General features: G+C 38.6%; 1 protein-coding gene across 11 annotated transcripts in view; it reads right to left on the bottom strand.

Annotated features, from left to right (window-relative positions):
• Positions 1–1,191: 1,191 nt before the first annotated feature.
• The window catches only part of TBC1D5 (TBC1 domain family member 5), a 315,243-nt gene continuing 290,825 nt past the window's right edge, over positions 1,192–25,609 (bottom strand). For all 11 annotated transcript variants that reach the window (XM_064704600.1, XM_064704597.1, XM_064704595.1 and 8 more), the window contains 3 exons: positions 12,566–12,645; positions 11,634–11,810; positions 1,192–5,036 (listed from right to left, as the gene is read on the bottom strand). In XM_064704600.1, the coding sequence (XP_064560670.1) occupies positions 4,743–5,036; positions 11,634–11,810; positions 12,566–12,645 (551 nt within the window). In that variant the 3' untranslated portion in view covers positions 1,192–4,742. The remainder of the gene's footprint in view (positions 5,037–11,633; positions 11,811–12,565; positions 12,646–25,609) is intronic.

Below are 25,609 nucleotides of genomic sequence, written 5' to 3' on the forward strand. Positions count from 1 at the left end.
CAATCAAGATATTTTGACAACTATTCCTCCATCTCAAAACCATGTAGCATTTATATTCCAAAAGGTCTCAAATACTGACATGATAATTTGTAAAATCTTCAAATGCATCTATGTATGAGTTAAAAATTCAGACAAACCTGGTTTTGCTACAGTCCCCAAAGCCCACAGTCAAAGGCAAAGCTGTGAAAAGTTTCTCAGCTCAAAGCTCTGCAACTGCATGTGATGCCTTAAGCAGTGGAGCTCCCATCAGGTCTCTGGAAATGATTACAAGGTTTTTCACGTTGTTACCTCGGCAGACAGTGAAAGTGTTAAATCAGCAGGATTTGAAGGATCAAATTCTTACCATTCACAGAAAATGGAACCACAATGTCTTCTCTCTGCAGCTGATATATTTTAATAGTTCCCACATTCTGGCATCAGCTAGGCTTTTACAAGTTAAAAACAAAGACAGGTTGGCACAAACCTACCTGGCATAGTCAAACAAGTTACATAAGTGCTATCTGAAGCACAGTTTGAAAAATACCTCTTGTAATTTGTATATATCTAGAAAGAAATAAGGGTTTTTTTTTTGTATTTGGCAATATTATAGTCCTGTTTGTGGTGAGAGGTTTCTTTGGTTTTAATTTATTTATTTAAACAACTGTTCCTCATCTGCACTTATTTCAGCAGTGTAGGACCAGATTCTGCTGCTCCCACAGCTATCATCTGAGTTACTGTTACTGGATTAAATCTAGTTTGCAGTTTAAAAGAGCAAAATGGGGTGAAATAATGAGTATATTATTATTATTGTTACTCTAATTTTGACAGTGTTTGTGTAGTACAACATCAGAGAAAAAGATGGTTCCTGCCCTAAAGAACCCACAGTTTCAGAGTCTCCAGCTGCAACTCTTCGAGCTCATTGTCTGTTTCTAGGGTTGTGCACTTTGCCTCTTGCAGATCCTCCCACACACCTAAAACTTCCCTTACCATTTCAGTGGTTAAGTAACTTGTGAGAAGCAGGAAAGCAAGTTGCCTGTGTGCATGCTTCAAGTTGCTGTTACTCTAACAACCTTTTTTCATGCTTTTTCATCTCTAAATTTAGCTACTAAAGCCAGAGTCTGGCAGACTGGGGGACACAGCAAACACTATGCACAGACTGTATATAATCACTCTCAAAAGAACAGCACAGATTACAAGACAGTGTAATTACTATTCTGTAGCCAAATGAAGTTTATTTTATGAAATTGCACCTTTTCAAGTCTAATAAATCATTAGAATAATTCATTCTAGACCAACACATGCAGCACAAAATGAAAAGTATTATTTAAGGGCTGACACCAAGAATTTGAAAATCTGTTCATGTTAGGATGTATTTGAACAGATGATGTTGCAGGCACAAGTCAGGCACAAGTACACCTTAAATCTGAAATGCAATCTTTAAAATAGTTGCCTCTATGCCATTTAATGAGAACATACTGGAGAACCATGAGTTAGGAATGCGAATTCAAGTATAGAGACTCAGAAATGTACTGTACAGATACTGGCACTGTCATTGAGACACAATGATGACACTATACTGAGCTTCATGAAATTACAGACAAGTTATGCCATGGTAAATACTGATTCATTTTCAGATACAGGAAATTTCATAAAACAGGAAATATTCTATATTGTTTAGTTGAGATAAATGACATCCAGTTTTATTCCCTGGATCACATACATAAAATCTGATTAAAGTAACAATCAGTTTTTGTGCTTATATAGATAGTTTTAAAGTTTTAATCATCCTAGTTCTCAGAAATTATACTTTCAGTATTCTAGTCAAAAAGCTTTCCCTCTTTTTTGAGAAAACAGCACAAGCACAACCCAAAAAGTTTGTTAATTCTTTCTTTAATAAAGCGGGCTAAATGTTCTTCCAGAGTAAAGATACAAAGCTCCACGACTAAATCAATACCCAGTCAAAATATGATGCTGCCTTTCTGCAGAACATACAACTGACATGACATGCAAGAGACTTCAAAGTAATAAATATTTATTACCTTATAAAGTAAATACAGTAAAACAGTCTCAGATGGGCAATCTTAACGCTGCATCAGTTTTTGTCAGCAATTTGCAATGCTAATAATTTTTCTATCCAATTACTGTTATCCATGAACATTATGAGCAGGTCATTTCCAGGGAAAATGAATAATCTTGTATTTTAAATGACAATTTCTCTTTCACTATATTCTTAACATAACACAAAACAGGGTGATGATTTGATGTTTTTTCTAACTTACAAGTTTCTAACTTAATGAATATACTAAAATACTTTTCATTATCTCTGCACTATGATCAAATATCAGAGACAACATATTTAAGATGTGAAAGGACATGGTACAACCAAACCAGATTAATTTACTGGAGTTACTCTGATCTTATTTGTATAATTGTCTCTCTGCTTTTGGAGATTTTTATCATATCCCATGGCATGATACGCATTCAGTTTATCGGTATTCACTGATTCTTAGAAACTCCCCAAATCTTCATAAACTACCGTTTTAAAATATGCAACATTAAAGATACAACTAATTTACAAAAATAAAAAAACCTGTACAAATCACACTCTTCCATTGGCAATGAGACTGTTCAAGAAAACAGCAATGTGATCCCTGAAACAACCCACTAGAATAGAAATCAAAAGACTGATGCTTAAAAAAATAAAAAAGAAGTAAAAACATTTTCTCCTGCCAAGCTACTGGAATCTTTGAATGTTTATGTATCACAGAATATAAAACTTTTCTCTCTGTCCCCAGAATATTTCTTTCTTCTTTCCACAGGTACTTCTTCAACAGCCACCCTTTGCTGATGGTGCCACAAGCCTTGCTGTATAGGTTAAAGCTAGAAAAGCTTGAAAGGCTTAAATAAATCAACCAGCCACCCCATCCCCTGGCATTCATGCAAACTCAGGGCAATAAAATAAACTGGAGACAGGCATGCATGCTGAATTCCAAAGTGATCTTTTATGAAGCTTAAAATAAACACCTCTCCAAAATGTTATGCATTTAAGATCTTTCATCCAAACAGTCACCTGACTGCATCACTCTGTTGCAGAGAGGCATGATGCTATGCCTGCTCATAACATTCTAGTATTTTAACATTTTACAAGGCACAAATAATCTCTGAAGAACTACATGGTGGCATTTGAACATGTAAGGATGGCAGCTACCACGTAATTACATGACAATTAACTCTTCAGCTCAGTCACCGACACAGACCTTGTAAAATCTAAGACCAGCAAATTACATGTCACCTCATCTTTGGGATACAGTACTTCATTTACAATTACAGACTACGCAGCAAATAACTACAATTTCGTAACTTTGAACAAACACAAGCTTTGCCATGCAAATAGGAAGTTGTTGCATGGTATAATGTATATGCATCTTAAAAGCAAATGATGCTTTTTTTTGCTGCTGTGACAGAGTGACATATTAACATTCCTTCCTCAAGCTAACTCTGTGTAGGTCCTGCAAGAGGAGTGGTTTACTCACCACCAGTTGTTTTCTGAATTCCAACAGAGGTGACAGGGATCAGAGAGCACAGAAACCCCCCTTATCTACTTGAAGAAAGCTGTTATTAAAAGTACTATGGACTTGATGGGAAAAAAAATACACTTTTCCATAGAAGAACAAGTAACAAAGTTAATTAGAAACTTTCTGTTGGTTAACGCTGCTGCACCATTATGTTTCTTGTGATTAGAAATATGGAAATCATATAGCAATATATGTAAACAGAGTCTATAGAAGATAATAGCAATGAGACATAAAGTGCTTTTAATTATGAACATTTCATTTCACTTTGCAACCTTCCCTGGTAAGTTAACATACTTGGGCTAGCTTTAGTTCAACCAGCTCAGGTCTACATTATGAAATACTGCTATTTCCCTTGCACCTACTTATTGACTGCGGTAGTCTGAGCAAAATTTAAAAAAATCATGCCAGGGGAAGTAAAAGTAGACAAAGATAAAGAAGGAAAGTGTTGAACTGGGAACTCTCAAGGGGGAAAAGTAGAGAAAGGCAAATAGGGCTCTTTTGGGTAGGTCCCCATTCTCAAGGAGCTTGTCACATTGTCTCCTGTAAGCACTGAGGAACAACTACACAAACCTCTGCCCTGAACACACCTCAGGCTATTGCAGGACGAAAATTAAGAAACTAGGATTCCTCAAGGGACAACAAACTTCCTACCAGGATGATGCTTTTAATCTTTTTGATACTCATTCCCTACTTCTCTAATCACAGTCTCTGAAGAAACAGTACCCTTTCCTACACAGAAAACCCAGTCAAGCACATTTTGTAAAAGGACATTAATAAATCTAGCCTGTCTTTCCTGCATCAGGTCTGATGTCAGGTATCCACACATTTTCATTATGGTATCTAGCATATACTACTCTATGCTTTGGGAAGGCATCACTTCTATAGTAACAAAGCTCCTACGTAGGGTAACAGCATAATTAATAATAACTGTATATTAGAACTGGGTTTTACTGGGTCTTTATTTAAGGCAGTTATTAAAATGTATATATTATTTTTTAAAAGTAGCAAATTTATGTCTTTTTTTGTTTGTTTGCCTTTTTATTTTAATTTAGGCTTTTGGCAGCTGAAATGGGCTACCTTTATCTATTTTCTGTCCTTGTAATCCAAAGAACTATCCAACCCGTGAAATCACAGAAATTAGAGCTGAGTTGTAATGACGGATTTCCCAAACTCTCCCAACCTGTTTCCTTAGATGTCCAGTGGGCTGACAATAGCAAAGTCAGAATCTTTGCTGTTATTACTACTGTCATCATCAGGGCTGGAGCTGAGGTTGCTGGAGGAGGCTGAAATGGAACCCATCAGAGGGTCGGAAAATATCAAAGAGGAACGAGATGGAGCTTCTGCCTTCACTGCTGCCTCCTTGTGTGCCTGAAGGGGCTGCACCGGCTCTGGAGCAGCACTTTTACTTCTCTCCTCTTCTTTGGAAACCATAATATAGTCATCAGCGCTCTTGCTCTCACTAGTGCTCGCATCAGTTGTAGTCTGTGAAACAACGGCACAGAAAAGACTTGAAGTGAGCACCAGCATCATCACATAACGAGGCTTATGAAGCATGTCAGACATATGGGAATGGGACAAAGGAATAATTATTATCCAAAAGTGGCAATGACTAAATAAAGTGAAAAATAAAGTGGATATTAACTTTGGATGACATCATTTGTTATTTCACAGAATCACAGAATATTCTGAGCTGGAAGGGACTCACAAGGACCATCAAGCCCAGCTCTTAAGTGAACAGCTCCCACAGAGATCAACCCACAGCCCTGGCGTATTAGCACCATGCTCTGACCAACTGAGTTAATTTAAAAAAGCATAAAATGTAACACTCTAAAAATACTTTTTTTGGTCTAACAGTCTTACATGTCTCATCATCACAGTGCATCCAGGTGGTGACCACAGCAGCCAAGCATCACACACATACATTATAGTCAAGACTTTCAGCAATTACAGTGGGTTTCTGTAGTATTTAGTGAGATGGTTTTGAGAAATTTTTTGCTGGTTTGCATTTTTGCTGGTTTGCATGTACAATAGCATTTTGGAACTTGTCAGGAGAATGGTGTGAAATAGAATTTCCTAGTAAAACCCTGACTTGTGAAATCTAAACCACCCATAGACCTGGTTTAGTGTGCACCAGTTTGGGTTCAAAAAATCAGCGCTGCCAGAGCTTCCAGGGTTAGTGTTGTTGACTATTTCCTAACTCTTCCAGAAAATGAGGCTGTGGGAATCCCAATTCTGTCTGGCTAGATCTTGGGAAATGTGTGTCCTTGAGCACTTAGGTAGTAGCTCAAGACCACGCATTACTGCATCAGAAAAATATGAAGCCTCAATCTTATATTCCATTATACTAGCCACACACATATTCCTAGCTTTTCCAATCAGAGCTATATGCAATTAGAAAGGGAAACTGCCATACACAGTAGAGTGAGATTTCTCACTTGTTGACAACTGGCAGCCTTTTAGCTTGGTTGCAACCCAAAAGGACAACACTTGGTCTCCTGCTGCAAGAGCTGCACTCAGCTCCTGTCTAGTGCTTCGTTCCTCTGGCAAGAACATGACTGCTTTCTTGGTTGCTTCCACACAGGTTTTTTTTCAGAGTAATAATGCAACCTGCCAAACAGCCTGTAGGTACAAGCATCCTGAAGCGGTGTGATGCTGAAACCAATATATTTGATTACACGAATCCAAGAGTGAGAAAAAGGAAAAGTACTGGGAAATGTGTACAGCCACACTTGTGGCAATACAAGCCCTTCAACTGTGACCCTTCCACAAAAAATAAAAAAAGAAGAAAAAGAAGAAGAAGAAAAAAAACTTCATTCTGGGATGAAAAGAGATTATAAGTATTACAAAAACAAAAAAAGAACCCAAAAAACAAGCAGTTATAGAAAAGAAAAATCAGGAATAATCTGAATGAGATAAAGGCAAACCTACATCATGGTATATAAAATTGGAGTACCACAAGCATGAGCAAGCCACACCTGCAGTTACAGAATCTACGACCACCAGCAAAATTTCTTTTGCAAAATTTATCATTACAGGTGAAAATGACTTTCTTGTTTTGACTACTGATTATAGATCAGAATGTTCTTGTAGCTTAGGAGGCAAAACCCACCTGTGATTATGAAGGACTGTAAGATGAAATGAGAGAGCTGGAAGTCTTTGGTTGTCATTTGCATGCTCATTACAAATTGTTAGAAGTCACAATGAAGATAAATCTCAGCTGAATGGGAAAATTTATTCAAATACAGAATTGTGCCCAAATTTATATTAATAAGGCTTCAAATATCTCCCTTTCTAGTAAATTCTGAAATATCCTGCTCTCATAATTTATAGTTTTTGTATGTTATCTACAAGTATGCAGGTATAATAATATTATGTTATTAATATTACGATAGGTTTAATAACATATAATATTCTGTTTTGTAATGAACTAATTTTACCACTTTATAATTCAAATGGAAGTATCTTGAGTCCAAAATTTTACCTGTCCCAATGTAAGACAGTCGTCACATTGATAGAAATTGACATTTATTATTTTTCGTAGAAACTCCGTTTTCACAGAAGACTTAATACAATTCATACAAAACACAGCAGATTGGTTTTAGAAAGATCAACAACTAGCCTCTTCTGAGCGTTATCAAAATTGATCTCCAACCCTCCTGATACATGCAGAACCAGAGTAGTTCAAATGTCAAAAACTGCAAGCAGTTTCCATGAAGTTAAAACCACTGAGTTCTATCCTACAAGGAGAGACTCTTCCCTGTTTAAACACTTCTGAGCTGAGGCATCATTTGTTAGTAATTAGCCTTTTGCTTTCATCTTGTCTGTTTGAAATGCTGTCTTCATGAGCTGTCAGTGAGTCAGCTGCCATCACCAGGGGGCTGAGGACACAGGCAGCACACAACCGTGGCTCTGCTCCAGCAACACAGAACCACAGAATAGTTTGGGTTGGGAAGACCTTTAAAGGTCACATAGTCCAACCCCCACGGCGAGACACGGGGACATCTTCAACTAGAGCAGGTTGCTGAGAGCCCTGTCCAATTGGACCATCAATGTTTCCAGGGATAGGGCACCCACCACCTCTCTGGGAAACCTGTCCCAGTGTATCACACCCTCCTCATCATTAAAAAATTTCTTCCTTAGATCTAATCTAAACCAACCCTCTTTTAGTTAAAAATCATTGCCCCTTGTCCTATTGCAACAGGCCCTGATAAGAAATTTGTTCCCATCTCTGTTTTAAGCACCCCTTTCAGTACTGAACAGCCACAATTATTAGGTCTCCCTGGAGCCTTCTCTTCTCCAGGCTGAAAATCACCAACTCTCTCAGGCTGTCTTCATAGGAGACGTGCTCCAGCCCTCTAATGATCTTTGTCACACAGCTCTGGACTTGCTCCAACAGGCCCATGTCCTTTCTGTGTTGGGGACCCCAGAGCTGGATGCAGTGCTCCAGGTGGGGTCTCACCATAGGGGAGCAGAGGGAGCAGAATCCCCACTCTGAATCTGCAGGCCACACTGCTTTGGATGCAGCCCAGGGTACAGCTGGATTTCTGGGCTCAAGTGCCAATTTGGGAAATGTCCAGCCTCTCATCCACTAGTATTCCCCAGTCCTTCTCAAGAAGGGCTGGTCTCAATCCCTAATCTTCCAGCCTATATTGATACTTTTTTGGGAGCTCTAAATGCCATAGTCAAAATTTCAGAACTTTGTTCCCATCCCCCTGCCCTGTACAACAGAAATATACATTTCTCTGAACAACCACCGCCACATAATTCACCTGGCCACTTTCCACACTTCTATTTAAAAGCTCTCAGGGAATGCAGTACTGCCTCATTTTTCAAAATTATACACTTTATTATTCCAAGCTATCAAGAATCCTTTATTTCAGTCCTCACATCCCTCACACCTCCACCTTGCGTAGGGTGACACAGATCTTACTTAGTGAAACACTCGCCCAGCAAGATCATTATTTTTGTTTCTAGCACTCCCCAGTTTCCTAAATTCTGCTTTCAAGAGTGTGTTCTAGTGCAGTTGGAAAAGCATCCTGCTCTTTAATAAAGGAAAGAAAACCACTCATCCCAGTTTCTTGTTGTAACTGTTGAGCTTCTCAACACTACTCTTCACGCCACCCACACTTTTTGGTTTGGTTAAGGAGACCTATAGCTCACTGAAGTAACAGAGAAGCAGCAAAGCAGAGATATTGACCCCAAAATCCTATAAAAGAGCTGCCTGTAAATGTTTGCCTATCCCTAGCATACACTGGTATTTTGGAACTGATATTTCCAGAGGTAAAATACCTCCTTCCTTCTTCTTTTGCCTGTTTCTGTTTCAGGAAACTCACGCTGACGTGAAGCATGTTTTCTCCCATCTGCTGCCACTACTGAATAAATGAAAAATGACAGAATTATACTTCCAGTAGCTTTGAAAGTTAACAACCTTACGCCCGTTGCCATATGGCTTCTCCAAACAATTTTTCCTGATGAATATCAGCTACTAGGACCAGGCTTATTTCATTTGCCTTCACACTGTGAATGAGTTAAAACTAACTGCAAGGATACAAATCAAGAAAGCTTAGAAGAACAGCAGCTCATTTTGCCTCCTTCTTTGAACAGACATAAAGGCAAGATAATGTGTTAATTATCATTCATTATTTAGCAACAGAAGCCTTCTGTTTGTCAACTGCATGCTGCTACCAAAGCCAAACATTCCAAAAAATGCTTGATTCCTTTTAGCCTTTATCTTAATATTTTTGCATTTTTAATTTTGCAGCTTTCCTTTCTAAAAAGGGGCTATACCCTTATCCTCATTTTGCAGAAAGGAATTTTGATACAAAAAAGAGGAAGAACACTTTTAAAAAAAAGCTAACATGATAAATAATTTATACTTATATAACAGCCAGGCTCAAAACACCAGATTTTAATCTCATTTATAGAATAGCTACACCTATAACTGTTTCAGCTGTCCTAGAAAATAACCCTATAACTCCAGCAAAGAATAATCTCTACAGTACAAATCACACCAAACAGAATTACAGGCATTACCAAAGTCACAGAAAATGCAAATAGAATAGAAATTTATTTAGCAAGAAATGCATTAAAATAGCTAGAAGTGGTTGTTTTTTAATCCTCCTGCAGCTCTCTGTGAGTACTCCCAGCATGACCCAGGGCATCAGTGCAGGCCCCCTTTCTTCAGCAGAGCTAAAAACCTGGGCTGTGGCCTGGTTTGGGCCAACAAATGAGCCCACCAATTAACAGTCTAATATCACACTCCACTATTCCACATTTTTATTGTTCTGTATTTTATTAAAAGGGGTCCTAAGCTCTCCTCTTTTTGTTTGATTTTATGCATGGTGGTTAAAGACAAAGGGCTTGGAAACAGCACAGACTAACTAGGGGCTAGTTAGACAGACAGACAAACTATCCCTAATCAACTAACTAAGGATACCACCCGTCCTCCTGGAGTACCATTTCTAACACTAATATTTTTCTTTCCGTCAGAGGTGCTGTTGCTCATTATCATAATTGGAAGTTCCCAAAGATAAGAGGAAAGGAGGCTAATCCATATGGATGTGCTGCACCTACAAACATAAACCATGCAGTGCTAATGCCTCATTAATGCTCTGCAGCAGCTCAGCTTGTACAACCTCTACTCATGTTGCTCATAGTTGACTTATGAGCAGCCTTGAAATTGTGGGTCATGGATGCCACCCAGCTCCTGGGGCTGGATGTACATACCCTGACTACACACTGGGATAAGCCCAGACCTCATTGTACATTGCCCTGAAAATCTGCACTGGAGAGAAATCTGTGCAGAGCAGGCTTCAGCTGTACACTCTCAATACCCAAGGAGTCCCACACATCCAAGACACGTGGTTTATACCAGACTCTGAGTAAGGGCTTCCCCAGCATCAGTAGGGTCTGCTCACACACACCCACACCACATGCAGCTTGCTGCCATGTTATATGGCATTCTACCTTCTAGTTTCTAGAAGCAAAAAATCAACAAAAAATATTACCATTTTGGAAAGAAAACAAAAGTTATGTCATAGAAAAAGCTAGGAGATCAAGGGCAAAAATACGAACACTCCAATATGCTGTATCAGTTTAACCTATGCCTTTATTATGGCAGAAAGTAGTGATTGTAATGATTGTAATGACAACAGCTAAGCAAGAAATGAAAACTCTCTAGCAAAGCTTTGCTCTTCACCATTACTGAGTATAAAAAAATAAATCTCGGTATTGCCTCTAATACCAAAAGACAATTAAAATATATATTTTTAACATAGAATGTTCTAACTCAGGGGGATTGTGTGTAATAAATCAAAATGACCCTGTGTCATTACTTGAAAATGAATAAATATTTCCTGTAGTTCCTAAGTAAACTTGTCAAAAGTGAACTGACTGCAGACTCAGACTTTGAGGTGATAATGCTGCCACTGATTTATGAGTGTGAGTATCAGCAGCAGGATGGCAGACTTCATAGAACTCCAACATAGAAATGAGCAGGCACAAAAGTACTTATTTTTAAGATCACGTTTGGGTTGGACTGAGGCTTAGACTGAGAGGGCCCTTTGTCTATGAACCTGTCCTATGACTGGATGCTTTGTATGTGAAAACATTGTTTACAGATTCAAGGAGAAAGTCAATACAATGAAGTAGAAGGTAAAAGCAACCTCCTTGCTATTTCCTTTTTGGCACAGGCCATGAATACACTGCAATGCAGTTAATCAGCTCTTACATAATGGGATCCTGGAGGACAAGGACAATGAGAATAATCATGTGGGAACATTTGGTATGGGAACATTTACCTGCAATTTTTACTTTTTTTTTCGTTGGAAATTAATCTGTGATTCTGTGATTCAACAGTGTTAAAGAACTCCCCTTAGACTTAAATATCTGTGTGTGGAACATAAGGCTACAATAAAAATAATTAATCAGAGCAGGGCAGTAGCTAGAGATACACTTTTAACCCACTCTTCATATGGACCAGGAATGCTGGTGTGTCCCACATAATGTCTGGACATGCTAGAGGAAATCTCCAAAAAATGGAAGGCCATCAATGGCCTGCTTGAGATGTTTTTATTTTACCTGTTGTCCTGAGATGAACTGTTGCTTTGTCATGACAGGTCCCTTTAGAACATCACCTGCCGCCTTGTTCTGATTATTGGAACAGTAATGGTCATCAGCAATAGTAATTTGCTCATTTTCTTCAGCTTCCAGCTGGCTCTGGTTGAAACGCAATGAACCTTTCAGGATATCCTTGATCTGTTGTTGAATAGGAAAGGAAAGGATGTAAGTTAAAAACTGGGAGGAACTCTACATTTTCTAAAGCTCTGTGCAGACTGCTTTCATACACCATTTCCCCAAAATATTTGCTTTGAAAAGATAGGAAGCAAGTCAATATTCAGACCTATATTGGCTAAAGATAGAAAATACCATGAAATGTGGTTTCTATTAGAGTCTGGAGAACAACTATCCAGGAAATCTAAAAAGAATAAAACTGTTAAGATTACTCCCTGCCTCATTATAGATTTAACATATGACACATTGCTCTTCATAAAATGTATTTTGAGGGAGCAGAGGGCAGTATAATCAGAGCTACAGATGCTCAGCAGTATTCTCATTTTATGTATGCAGTATTTTTTCCTTTAATTCAATGATATTCAAGTGTTGTCACAATGAAATAATGGGGACACAGGCATAGCTGTTGTCTAGCAAGTACATTTGGCATTAAGAAAAATGATAGCATGGCTTAAGTCCAGCACTTAGTGTTGCACTTTAGTTTTGATCTGAGGCCTCCAAAACTTCCACAGGAGCAAATACTGTGCAAATTGTTTGAACTCTTTATAGCTGAGTTTTATTGTTACAAATAAAAATACACCACAAGGTTTGATGCACTAGTAAAACAGCTACAAGAAGACAAAATAGCAGTATACAAAAAGAATAAATAGGAGAAAAAAAGGAGAAAGGATTAATAGCTTTGAAGGGCACAAGAAAGTTAAACTATGCAATAGTAATACCTGCTTCAAACCAGCCAAGGAAACCAGGATTTCATCTTCTTTTTCCAAGCGTTCTTGCAAAATTACTTCCTGAATATTTCCTGTAACATCGAAAGAAAGATAAAGAGAGAAAACATCCTAAATAAACTCAAATGTGCTGTTACTTACTGCTGACTGATGCCTTCAAAACAAATTTCTGTGACCTGCAAACACAAGTCTCCATATCCAAACCTAGAGACTGACAACCTTATTATCTGCAGAGGTGAGGCCAGCCTGAGCCTGGCACTGCTGCCAGGAAGCCTCCAGCAATGCTCTGCTCCTGCAGGACTTCTGTTGCTCCTGTGTACCAAGGAACTCAGGCTACTACTGGCGCCTAGAAGACCACACCAGCCTCTGTGTTACATACAGTTTTGAACTTAAAAATGGTTTAGGAAACATTCAAAACCAGAGAAATCTGCTGCAGCTCACAGAAAGGTTTGGGTAGAAGCACAGCAATCTTCATCTTGATCCCATGGCCATTGCAGGTGCTAGAATGCTCTTCCTTGTAGAAGGACTACAAAAAGTTTCGTTCCCCTCCTATTCTGTTCTTTTAGGTTAAAGACCCAGGGCTGAGCAAAACTTATCTGACAGAAGGAGCAGTGCAGTACCAACACTTCAGGAGACTCTTGCCTTCCATACCCCCAGCATGGTCCTTCAAGGACGCATTTCACTACCCTGGTATGGAGTGTTTGCAGGAAGACAACCCCAGGCGATTCCACACTCCAACACAGCCCAGAGAAACTACAACTCCAATAACTCTGCAGACTCACTTCATTCTCTGGCCTCCCAGCTCCTGATTTCTGACTCTTTAAGAAAACAGCAAAGATTCCTAGAGACAGATTGGCAGAATGAGATCGTATCTGTCACCTGAAAATGACAGGATACTCCTTTGTGCCACTCCTGTCTTACATACACAGACTGAACCCAAAGCCCTCAGTGACACTCGTTATGGAAGAATGCTTTGCTGCTCATGAGAATGTGTATTCCAGGTATTTCAGAATTAGAGCTTTGTACAATTAATCCACATCTGCATTGCATTTGTTTGTCTTTAACAACATCCTGCATGTTCAAGGCCCAAATCAGTGAAAAGCCACAACTGCTGTTAACAGATGATCCTGACAAGGACAAATATGATGACACTGCCAACTCTGACACAATATGAAGTTTCAAGTAAGTAAAAGCATTGAGTAATTTGATATGAGTTTTGTGTTTACAGAATAAATAGCAATATAATGAGATGTGGGAGACAGGACAAGAAGAAAGATTAGAAGTGGAGAGGTAGATTTAAAACTCGTGTAAAAGCACAAGTTTGAAATTGAGTTGGGGCCAGAAATCAGTAATGGGTAAAAAGGAGGAATGGAAAGGGTGAAGAGGAGAAAGGAACCACGCCTAAGTACTAAATGAACCGCTAAAAAGCAATCTGAGACACAGAAGGAATGAAAGAGTCTAGAACCATGAAAGGCAACAGCTGACAAAAGTCAAGGTGATGTGATTAAGGTCAAGAGTATCAGTGAAGGTACCATAACTCAGCTTTGCACAAGCAGCCTGCCTGAACAAGGAGATCTATGCTCACATTATTTAGCACACTTTATTTACTATACTACAGTGGCAATGTCCTGCAGCAATGTTGTACAATTGTCAAATTGTTGTACAAATGAACAATTTTACATGAGAAAGACACTGCATTATGAGGGCCAGAAAAAATAAAAAAACAGATCTTTCTGCAAATATGTAGCATGTTGAATTGCAAAAATCCATAATTATCGCAACATTTTACTTGCTTTTTATTTTATATCTAAATTATCTATTTCCTCAACTTGGTAAGTAAAATATATTAATATTTACTAATAAAAGAATAACTTACATTCTGTTTTCCACTGTTTCAAAGAATGCATGATTTCCTTCTTTTAAAAGGTCCATAATTTGAAACATCAGAAGTCCAAAGCCTTCATAGGCAGGACAGCCATGCCTGACCACAGCCTGAATCACTGAATTCAACAATCTTTTCCATTTCTCAGCATTAGATTTCTCAGCATTAGAAAGGAAAGTATTCCATAGTGTGTGATCCCCACATAAATTAAACCATACATTAAAAAACTAGGGCATGCACACGAACTAGGCAGATGGACCAAGAAAATAATTCCAACCTGCTGAAGACTAAATGAAGGAAATATGAAAAAATTGGGAGGACAAGAGCAAGAAAACAAAAGCTGAAAGTTATTCCACATGATGTGGAAATACTCTACTATTATTACTGACCTTTAGAGATGTTTTGTGAATCAGTATTTAAAAATATAAGGAAAATAATTTATCCTCACTGTAAAACCCAGCTGAAACCATGCTTGATGAGCCAGTACATAGAGAAATTTAAAAAAAAATTATGAATGGACTACGATAGTTACCCAGCAGTAAAAATTAATAGAAATGTTTGTATCATCACATATTTACTTTAGCAAAAATTAATGCCAGATTTTAATATTAGTTTCAGAGGAAAAAAGATTAGGAGCAAAAAGGTAGGAAATACGGCCAATAAGTAGCAACTGAGGAATAAAGGCATAAATTGGGATGTCTTTCTCTTGTGCAATGAAACAGAAAGGAAGGTAGAATTCCTTGTGGAATTGGCAATGTATCCTTTTCTTAAATATGTCCTTGAACTGCATATGGCTTCTAATCTGCTGGCTTCATCTCTTCTGAATGCAAAGCTTTTTAACTTTCAAATAAGTGGAACATAAATTTACCAATGCTCATTCTTCTTCCCTGGCTAGTGAGTAGGGAGGAATTAAGAAAAATAATCCTAAGGTGAGTGAAGTATATGGGCAATGTGATTTTGCATGAGTGCCTCCTTGATCACATCCTTCTGCTGGGACCCCCCTTTGAAATCCACGTGACTGGAAAGAGACGTGAGAAGAGGAGGGATGAAAAGAAAGTTGGCTTGTGCTCTGCAGCTGCTCTCCTGTGAATGGATGCACCATGGCACAGCATCCTCACTGGGGGACTCTCATCCAAGAGTTTCCCACTGCTGGGGGGACCACATAGGGCAGCCAGTTGCTGAGATCAAGAGGGAAAACAAGCTCTCAAGTGCAGAAAAAAGCTTGTTTTTCTTTTCTGTATCTTAAAAGGTACCCTTGCAACTGGAAATACTTTAAAAGATACTATTTCAAGAGTGCTATATTGATATATATTGATATAATATTACTCAGCTGAAGGACTTTTACTTTAAGCTGAGATGTATAATTTAATTATTCCTTCACAGAAGATGTTATTGCACTTTGAGAGAAGTGCTTCATGTATATGAATGAATTTGCCACATAATGATTTTTTTCCTTATCTGTTGCTATATATCAGTACCTCACAGCTGTTTTTTTTTTTAAATAAAAAAGTAACTATCTTAAAAAAACCCTGCAGATGTCAATTTGGAAGTGAAAACACCTTCCTACCTTTAAAAAAAAACAAAACATTGATACAATGAATCAAAAAAACAGATTATGTGATTTCTATATTATTCAAATCTGAGTCCAGTTTGATTCTGTGCTATAAATCTGTTGGCATAGCTGTTGTTATTCAAAAGTTATCAAAATCCTATTGTACAGAGTAAACAAAGGTTAAGGTCAGATATTCCTGACTGCTTTGTTTGTTTTTTTTTTCTTTCTTTCAAGATTTCATTTAGCTGATGCCAAATGTTTTCTGCAGAAAAAGACAATATTTCGTTATTCAATGAAGTTCTTAACAGAGTGTAGCAGATAGGGCCTGGCGTTTGGAAGATCTCGTGATGTTACAGGAAGACAGGGCCCCTGCCCCCTTAGATAAGAAAATTAACATAGGAATGTAGCCCCCTAAACCGGATTCCGGTAACTTTCCACTTGCCCAGGTAACTTTCCATCCCTACTAACCATAGATGGTAAAGACAGACCCCCACCTGACGTAGAAGCCCCCTAGACTATAAAACCCCACGGGAAGAGAGAATAAAGGCCTTTGATCCTCCACCACATTGGTGTCTGCGTGTTTCTTAGGCCCGAGCGACCCCGGGGAAGGGGGTCGCCGTGCTGTTTCCTGAAACCAGGCCGCCTGCCTTGTATCAGAAGGCAACAACAGAGGAAAACAAAAAGTGAATTTTGCAACTTCTTACCTGGTGGTCAGAGCACTGCTGTGAGATGTACGAGATACCAGACTGCCATTTCAAGACTCTGGATTTGTTTCAAAAGAGTGCTAACAAAAGTCTGACTATCACAAAATGAACTGTCATACCCTGACTATGAGCCTGACTAAGCCTCAGAAATACCAGAGCTGTTAAACCAGTTATTCTCTTCAGAAGTCAGCAACATTATCCACTTTGATGGATGCCCTCAAACCAGATTCACATCTCAAAGGATGCCTTTTATATAATGGATTAGAATTAATTTTGGGTACTTATTCTCAAATGAGCAGACCTGTTTAAGTTTGATAGATACCAGACCAGTAAATCAATAATTACTTCCTGAGTGAGACTGTGATCAGCTGCCTGGATATACTTTAAATCCAACTACAACTACAGAGCAGGAAGATGCAAATGATTGCGTTCATGTTCTTTTTTAAAAAATGTGGGGAAAAATTATGGCAGGTAGTGAATTTGTTAGCAACAGTTGAAACAGCTAAAAAGTAAGATGAAATATATTTTTTATTTCTTGCTCTTACAGTTATGGCAAATTGTGAATCACTTCACATGCACACTCAGTGTAGAAGTACTTTAAAAAATCACGATTTCTATTCCCTTCCCCTAAATTAATTGCTAAATTTTAAACTGAAGACATGCTATCTATAGCAATGAAAGAGGAAAAACATCCACAGCAGCTTCTAGCAGGAAAATTAGATAAAGCTTATGCTCTCTGACGATTGAAATGCTCTATATCCCATGATGGTGTGAGCAGTCACTGCTGAGTTCCCAGGCCAGGGAAAGGGGCTACTCCAAACATTCCTCTCTGAATGTGGAAAAGCTGTTAGGTTTGGCATAATTATTTTAGAGGCTTATTAAATACAGTAACTTTCACTGAAAATTTTGCTTGCATTCAGTACAGATTTTGCAAGAAACCCAACCACCCAACCGGAGCTGCACTAAATGAATGGGAAAACTTGTCTGCTGTAGACAAGGTCCCCTCAGGCATCTCTTCATGCCCATCCATGCAGAAGACAAATCTGCGACTCTCCCCTTCCACCGAGGAGGTGGGAGACAAACACCCTGCCAGATGAAGGCACAAAGCACACTTGACGTAAAATCAGATGGATGTGGAGAAAACCAAACTTCTCTGAGGTTTTGTTTTTTCTCACTGCTGCTTTTGCAGTGCATCTCCCTCCTAATGATTTCTATTTTAAACTGGTCTCCGTGGGGCCTTTCCAGGAAGATGACTCCCGCTGAGAGGAGCTAACTCGAAATAGCTGCAAGCTGTATTACGAACGCTGCTTTTCTACTACTAGCTCCTGATCAATGTGAACAAGCAACAGGGCCAGAGTCATGTTAAATCGACTTTTTTGACCCTTGGTTTCACTACTGAGAAGAGAGCTCAAACTCAGAATGCAAAAGTACCTTCTCACTTCCATCGTAGGCAGGAGCAAGGAGAGAACTGAGGGTATTACTACACCTCTTTATTTTTCCAAAACAGAAAAGCCAAATGTGTTCTTATATATGTCAAGGCACAGCCAACTCTCCAGACTCATATTCCAGTACTGCTGTATGATTATCTTTATGAAATCAAGGTTTACAGAAAATGTTTCCAACATTCCCTGCACAATATACTAGTGACAGCAAGACTGTCTTTTCAAGAACATCAAGGGGTTAGGAGGACAGACTGAGACTTTAGCTTCTGATAATCAATCCTTCTCTCTCTTCACAATAAATACTGCTTTCCTACCTGAACTTGGTCTGATGAGCACAAAAATGAACTCTAGACCTTAATACTGCTTTGTGGCCTTTCTAGAAAGACGATGCTGTATGGCATAGTGATATTGCTGTTTAATAATGCAATTCAGAATGTTTCCAACTACTGCATTTTCCTTCCAGCATTAAAAATACAAATGAGAGGAGTTAAATTCCCTTCTAAAACAACAGTGTTTGTGGTCGAAGTATTGATGAAGGCAACACTGCTAAGTAGCCTTTCATCTACCTCACCGTGAATGCCAACGCTTCTAGTAACAATCACACATTATATTAAAAACACCACGTAGCAACATTTGAGTCTTAAAGAACTTAAGATGCTAAAAATCTGAAATTATCTGTCAAACACTGCATTCCTCAATATATTTATTTGAATATAAATGATTTAGACAGTGTTGAGTATAAGTGATGTATTTATACTTCTGATTCACCTGTTGTGTAGAGCACCAACACTTCATCAATATTTGAAGTGTGGCAATGCTTGCCACATCAGAGAAACAGTAGTAAAAAGTTGCCAGTCATCAACTCATAGCAGGGCACAGAATTGTAGATGTACGAAGAAGGAGATCGGTGGGGTAATGAAGTAATTTTGTCCATCTATTGCTCAAAGACACAATCAATTCTTAGCTGTCAACTCTAATTTACACACAGTACGCAGATTATGCTTAACATATACCTTACATCTGTATATTTATGGAAATAATGGGGAAACGAACAATTAAAAGTCGCTAACAAGCTGGAAGGAAACGCCAAAGGAAGGAAAAGGAAGAAGAGAAAGGAAAGGAAAGGAAGGAAGGGAAAGGAAGGGAAGGAAGGGAAGGAAGGAAGGGAAGGGAAGGGAAGGGAAGGGAAGGAAGGGAAGGGAAGGGAAGGGAAGGGAAGGGAAGGGAAGGGAAGGGAAGGGAAGGGAAGAGGGAAGGGAAGGAGGAAGGAAAGGAGGAAGGGAAAGGAAAGGAAAGGAAAGGAAAAAAGGAAAGGAAAGGAAAGGAAAGGAAAGGAAAGGAAAGGAAGGAAGGAAAGGAAAGGAAAGGAAAGGAAAGAAAGGAAAGGAAAGGAAAGGAAAGGAAAGAAGAAAGGAAAGGAAAGGAAAGAAAGGAAAGGAAAGGAAAGGAAAGGAAAGGAAAGGAAAGGAAAGGAAAGGAAAGGAAAGGAAAGGAAAGGAAAGGAAAGGAAAGGAAAGGAAAGGAAAGGAAAGGAAAGGAAAGGAAAGGAAAGGAAAGGAAAGGAAAGGAAAGGAAAGGAAAGGAAAGGAAAGGAAAGGAAAGGGGTGGATTGTCAGTGTACTTCAGCATAAGAGAGACGCTCACTGAGCAGCAGGGAGGAAGCAACGGGAATTCACTGAAAGTTGCAAGGAAAGCTGTTAACCAGGTAATGAGGGGCTGTGTAAGCTTCATTATTTTAATCTCCTTTTCAGTCAGACTGCTGGGATGAAAGCCTCTATAGGTGCCTACCACAGCTGGACTTTCAGGCCTGGCATGGTTGTTGTAGAAAGAAAGGAGGCTTCCTCTGAGTTGAACCAGTTGTTTCTGACCTTAAAAGCTACCCTTAAGTGACAAAAAGGTGGTTAAAATTCATGGAACATGAAGAATTACACTTTTATTCTTCATATGTTAAAATATATATATATATGTATCTGTTAAATGACCAGAAATGACGGTCTGAAAGTAAGTCTGTATAACAAATATTTCTTGTATACGATGTTATACAACAAATACTTATTTCCCAGTAAGCATTCCTACATTTGATTTAATGAATTTGCTAATGTTCTTTGTTTATATGCTATTTTTGTAGGTTATTTTACACCATTATTCTGAACCAAATACAACAATCCATTAGACTCATGGGCCTGTGTTTGATGTGCCCTTTTATACTGATAGCATTTCTAATCACACTGGATTTATAAACCATGGATTATTTTATTTATGTCCCAAGCATAAGAGAACTCATTTAATGCATTTACTTCCTCGACAATGCTGAAGTATTTCACTTCAGCACAGGGCAGTAAAATAATTTCCATTTCATTTTATCCTTACAAAAATGTCATAACCTTTCCTCTCATCACATGACACATAAAACAGGAATTCAGTATTATCTTGCATACATTTAACAAGCACTGTGTCCAGATCTATATTGGGCAGTATGTCAATCCCTAAATACTGAGCATTAAATCAACTTCCTCCTCTCCTTTCCCCATTGTAAATGATCCTTAAAATAAAATGCATCCTTATAACAATTGCACTGACTGATAAAAGAGGAAGGAATTAAATCAGTCTAATTAAACCTTTAGAAGTGCTATTTCACACAACAACTAAAATTATACTAGCAAGTATATCCTGTAAGTTTTTATTTCTTTATTTTGGTATTTTTTCTTCCTTGCTCATGGTGCTTGCAATAATTACAGTGAAAAGGTGGCTTTGAACTGTTTTTAATAAAACTTCCAAATAATATTTGTCTGGGAGATGTCAGGAAGTGCTAGTGAATATACAAGTGCCAGCACTACTTGATGTTTGTGGCAGGGATGTCCTGTGATCCCATCCAAAGAACTCTCAAAAGATTGGTTTTCGTTTTTCTTGCCACCATGATGCCATAATTTCTGGGCATTTTGTAAATACATGTAATTTTTTACAGGCTACCTATGAAAGCTGACAGCTGGCATGCCATCCCAAAGGCAGGATGCTGGTGGTGTTTGGAAGGATGTGAGATGAAAACTTCACTTTTCAACATCCCTTCCATAATCTGCAATGGAGGGGTAGAGATATACTGGAATACTGGTCAAGGACATGGCAACATATTACAGATAGCAGGAGTGAAATTGGAAAATGCACCACAAGCAAAATACAACAGCCCTGGATGGGGAGCTCAGAGAAGGATTTATTTGTTTTGGCTTAGTGAAGCCATGATGCTTTAGTAGATGTAGGTCAGACCTAAGAGGTTTCTGTGATGTTGCCTCCAAGACAAGAAGTGATTTAAAGACCTGGATATTGAACAACATATTTCTGAGACCCACCTGAATCTCCCTCTGGCAGCTGGTTCAAGTTAAGCAGTAACAGTATGAAGGTGAAATTAATAAAACCAGGCAGACTTATGTTTCCTCTGTATAACTGGGTACCTTTGCACATATTTCTAGGGTGTTGTGCAGAACCCTGTGAGCTAACTCTGCAGAACTGGTATGAATCCTCAGGGCTTATTAGCTGAGGCTCTGTGCAGCAAGAAAGCAGCTAAATTGCTTCTGAATCTCAGCTAGCTGGGGAAGCAACCTTCTGCATTTACACAGTGCTGCCCTTAAGCAAAAGCAAGTGGGGAATGACCTTAGTTTCTCTACTTTTATAACCTGATAAATTGCCCATCAAAAAAAAATAGTTTCTATATAAAGATCTCCATATCCAAGTTAATACGGAACCAATGTTCCTATAAATTGCTTCTCATGAGAAGGACTTACTGTGCTACTTGTGTAATTACTTGGTAAACTTTCCCACACTTGGAGGTCCAAAACCATGTTGGAAACAAATGGTAGGTTCTTCTGCCAGAGACAGTCGTGATGGATTGGTTCCTGTCCCATATAAAGAGACAGCACTTTGAAATTCAGCACTTTACTTTCTGGAACAAAACTGGCAAGTTAATATAGAACCTCCACAATCTCTCATATTGGTACTTGCCTATGGAGGGAGAGGGCTGATACTTCTCCAGGGCCTTAGTTCACTTTTTTTGTTAAGAAGCTGCACTTTAATTGTGGGCCAGTGTGGACATGGTCCAAACCCTAAAGATATTAGAATAGCAGATGGTGTCAGATGACAGTGTCATTAGCTGGTGCCACCTGAACTGCCATCTAACAGGCTTGAGCCTGGGATGTAACAAAGCTTTGCTCTTTGAGACACTCCAGACATGCTGAAAAAACACCCCAAACTCATTCCCATGTCCCATGTGAAGGACAAAGGAGGAATCTTCCAGCAGATACTATAAGGCCCTCTGAGCGCTGTTTGTGTGCGTGTCCCTTAGACATGTTTTTCATTATCTACCCTAAGACATCGTACAGATGTCACATTTACCAGTTACCAGGAAAAATCTTTTTCTGAATGCGCTTGATAGCTTGATGCTTTTATTTTCACATAGTGCAAGAAAGGAGGAAATAATCAAAATTCTTCAAAAAACAAGTAACATTATGACAGGTAATAAAACTGTAATACTTAAACGGTGTATTACAGCTTTCTGAATCATTGAGCCTTGAGGAATTTATGTGCACTAACAGTAGAGTATCTCCCAGAAAGAAAAATGCTTCAGAATATTACCATATTTCTGAAATCACCAGTGACAATATTATTTCCTGGAAAAGGCTAGTGCTTGTGAAAAAGTAACATCAAGAAACAGTATCTGTGATGATGCTGGAGCAGTGATAGCTATGGCAACTATACTTTTTCACTACGAGCTGAGTAATATTCTGCATTTCTTTTGTGAGCAAAGCCACATGACAGGTTTACAAGTTTGGATGTATCTTCATTTTAATAATGGAAAAATTGAACACAGGATTTGTTTTGGTTTTTTTTTTTGAAAGCTATGACAACCTTGTGAAAACAGGTGGGAGAAACAGCAAAATCTACTTCCCTGCATTGCTATTTTACACACCTAAATTTTGACATTTGTCCTTGGAGGTGTTAAAAGGAATTTCCCCTGAGCAGTACTCCAGTGGTTAAGGGAGAGAGAGAGAAGAAAAGTAAAGCTCTTTCTAAAGCACAGCCCTAAGATGGAGAACAAGATCACAAAATGACTTGCCTCCATTTTAATAATGAACCCCATATTTCTAATTTCTACCCATATCACTTTGTAGCAATATTTCAGAACCATCATTCATTGCCATGGTAACATGCCCCGATATTACAAGCAGTTAATTATGTCGTTGCCATGTTGTAGACAGTGGGGTTTATTTACAGAAGGAGATAAACATTTAATGAAAGCATCTCTGAACATATGAACAAAATAAAAACTGCCATTCTGTCCCTCATATTCAAAACAGCATAGATAATTTCATGGTTATTTTGATAATTTCTCAGCTACTACACATCATCTCTGTAATGAAGTAACTGCATCTGACTGTCATCTGGATTCCCCTAGTAAGGGAAAGAACCTGAGAAAAGACAGCCAAAAAATCCTCAACTGTCTCATAACAAACCATGAGAAGAATATTCTATAATTGTTTGATATTGTGATAATTTTGTGGCAAATGATCACTGGATATGCATTTTTAAAAGCCTGAATTAACATTGTTTTGTTATAACGTGACCTGCAAATGCAATGCATCCTACAAGAAAAAGACTATTGGTTGAGTAATAATGTCTGAAAAGGCAGGTTTACAGCATCAATCTAAGAAAAAGGGAGGTTCTTAAGAATAGGCACTTAAATTTTATCAAATTTAAAAGGCAGGCCTGCCTGCTTGACTGACTTATTCATAATTCACAGAAACGTTGTCTAGCTCTTTGCTGAAAGAATTAGTTCTGTACGACTTCCCAACTTTAATATATCTGCAATCAGATATATACAATTTTTATAAACAATTTAGAAAACCGTTAAATATATGATGGTTATATCTGCAGTTAGAAGGGCAGAAGAAAACTGAGTACATCACAGAGTTACCTGAATTATTCAGCTAAAATGCCAAATGGCAAGAAGTGAATTTTAATATTGTCAAATACAAGGAACACAGGCGGAAATAAACATTTCCTGATTTTACCCACAGGATAAATGCCTCTGTTTAGAAAGCTGTGATTCACCACATTTTAAAGGTCATAACATATTATCACCTCAAACTATCACTGCATCAAAGAGCACTAATGTGATGCTGCATTACAAATGTTTAAAAAGAGCAATGCCACAGGAGAGTAGAGAGATGACCTTCCCTGAGCTAAGTAACCACTTTCCTGGGCCCAGTGCTGGTACAGCATGTCCTGATACAATTAACCCACTTAAAAAGACATATGAAAATCCTGAAGAATTCAAAGGAAGACCACAAAAATGATCTGGTCTAAAAAGTAACTCACATAAAATAAAAAGCAGTGTTCTACTTAGCAAAGACAGTGCTCAGAGATTACTTTATCACTGGATATAGGTAAGTTAAATGAGGATTTTTAACTTTGTTGTTAAAAATGCTACACGAGCCAATAGCTGGGTGATGAAGTCAGAAAAATTCAGCCCAAGAGGAAGAAGTAATATCCCCGAAGTTAAGTGTTTTACAGTTTACAAGAGGAGTGGTATAACTCATCTGCTCTACAGTTTCTGAAACCAAGCCATTTTCATGGGTAAAGGGATACCTGGGGGACAATCAGATGTAGGAGCCTCTGCTAACTTTTCCTTTAGAAATAACCAGACAAGCTCTTGGGTTTTGTTTTGCTGCCCTTCTCTGAAGCCCTGAGCAGTGTATGGACTCTGGAGACATTCCTCAGGGGGTGTTCTATGATGCACCAGAGAATCCATTTTCTAGCACAGCCTGCTGGGATTTTCCACATCATCAGGAACTGTGGTGGGTTTTTTTTCCTGTCTTCATGTGGATCATCTGCTGGTTGATTTGGGCATACCTTAACTCACAAATTTGCTACAAATGTAGAGGCTGTGAAGGTTTGTGGTGTCTCTGTCTCTCTTGTGCTGTTTATCACTTGTAACTGTTAATCTCTATAGGATACAAACACTCCAGTGTAAGACAAGTTTACAAAGTTAATAGTCCATGATGTTGACAAGACATGCAGGAATACTGTGAACAAGTACAGGGAGTAGACATGGAAGAGACTAGGCTGGCAGGCTCTGAGAGAGTGGCAGGGGCGTCACAATACACCCAGGACACCCCACAGCCAAAGCACTACGTGGGATGGCTTTCCTTGTCCTGTGAGGGTAACAAACCCCTCCACAGTGCTTCTGGGAAACTGCTGGCCCTAAATGCTTTTGTTTCGAATATGTTTGTGAAAAAGAGTTTAACCCCTTGATATGATCACAGATCATATGCTTTCAGTTCATGAATCCAGTGCTGAAAGGCAGACTGCTTCAAGGAGATTTGTCTGGGTTTATTCTGATTCCTGGTGCAGCTATAGTAGGTGAAATGTTTATGCTTGGAACTGATACCCTTGCTAAACACTCCTTGT

This window comes from Zonotrichia leucophrys, chromosome 2 (assembly GCF_028769735.1).
Source record: "Zonotrichia leucophrys gambelii isolate GWCS_2022_RI chromosome 2, RI_Zleu_2.0, whole genome shotgun sequence".
Taxonomy (NCBI): Eukaryota; Metazoa; Chordata; class Aves; order Passeriformes; family Passerellidae; genus Zonotrichia; species Zonotrichia leucophrys.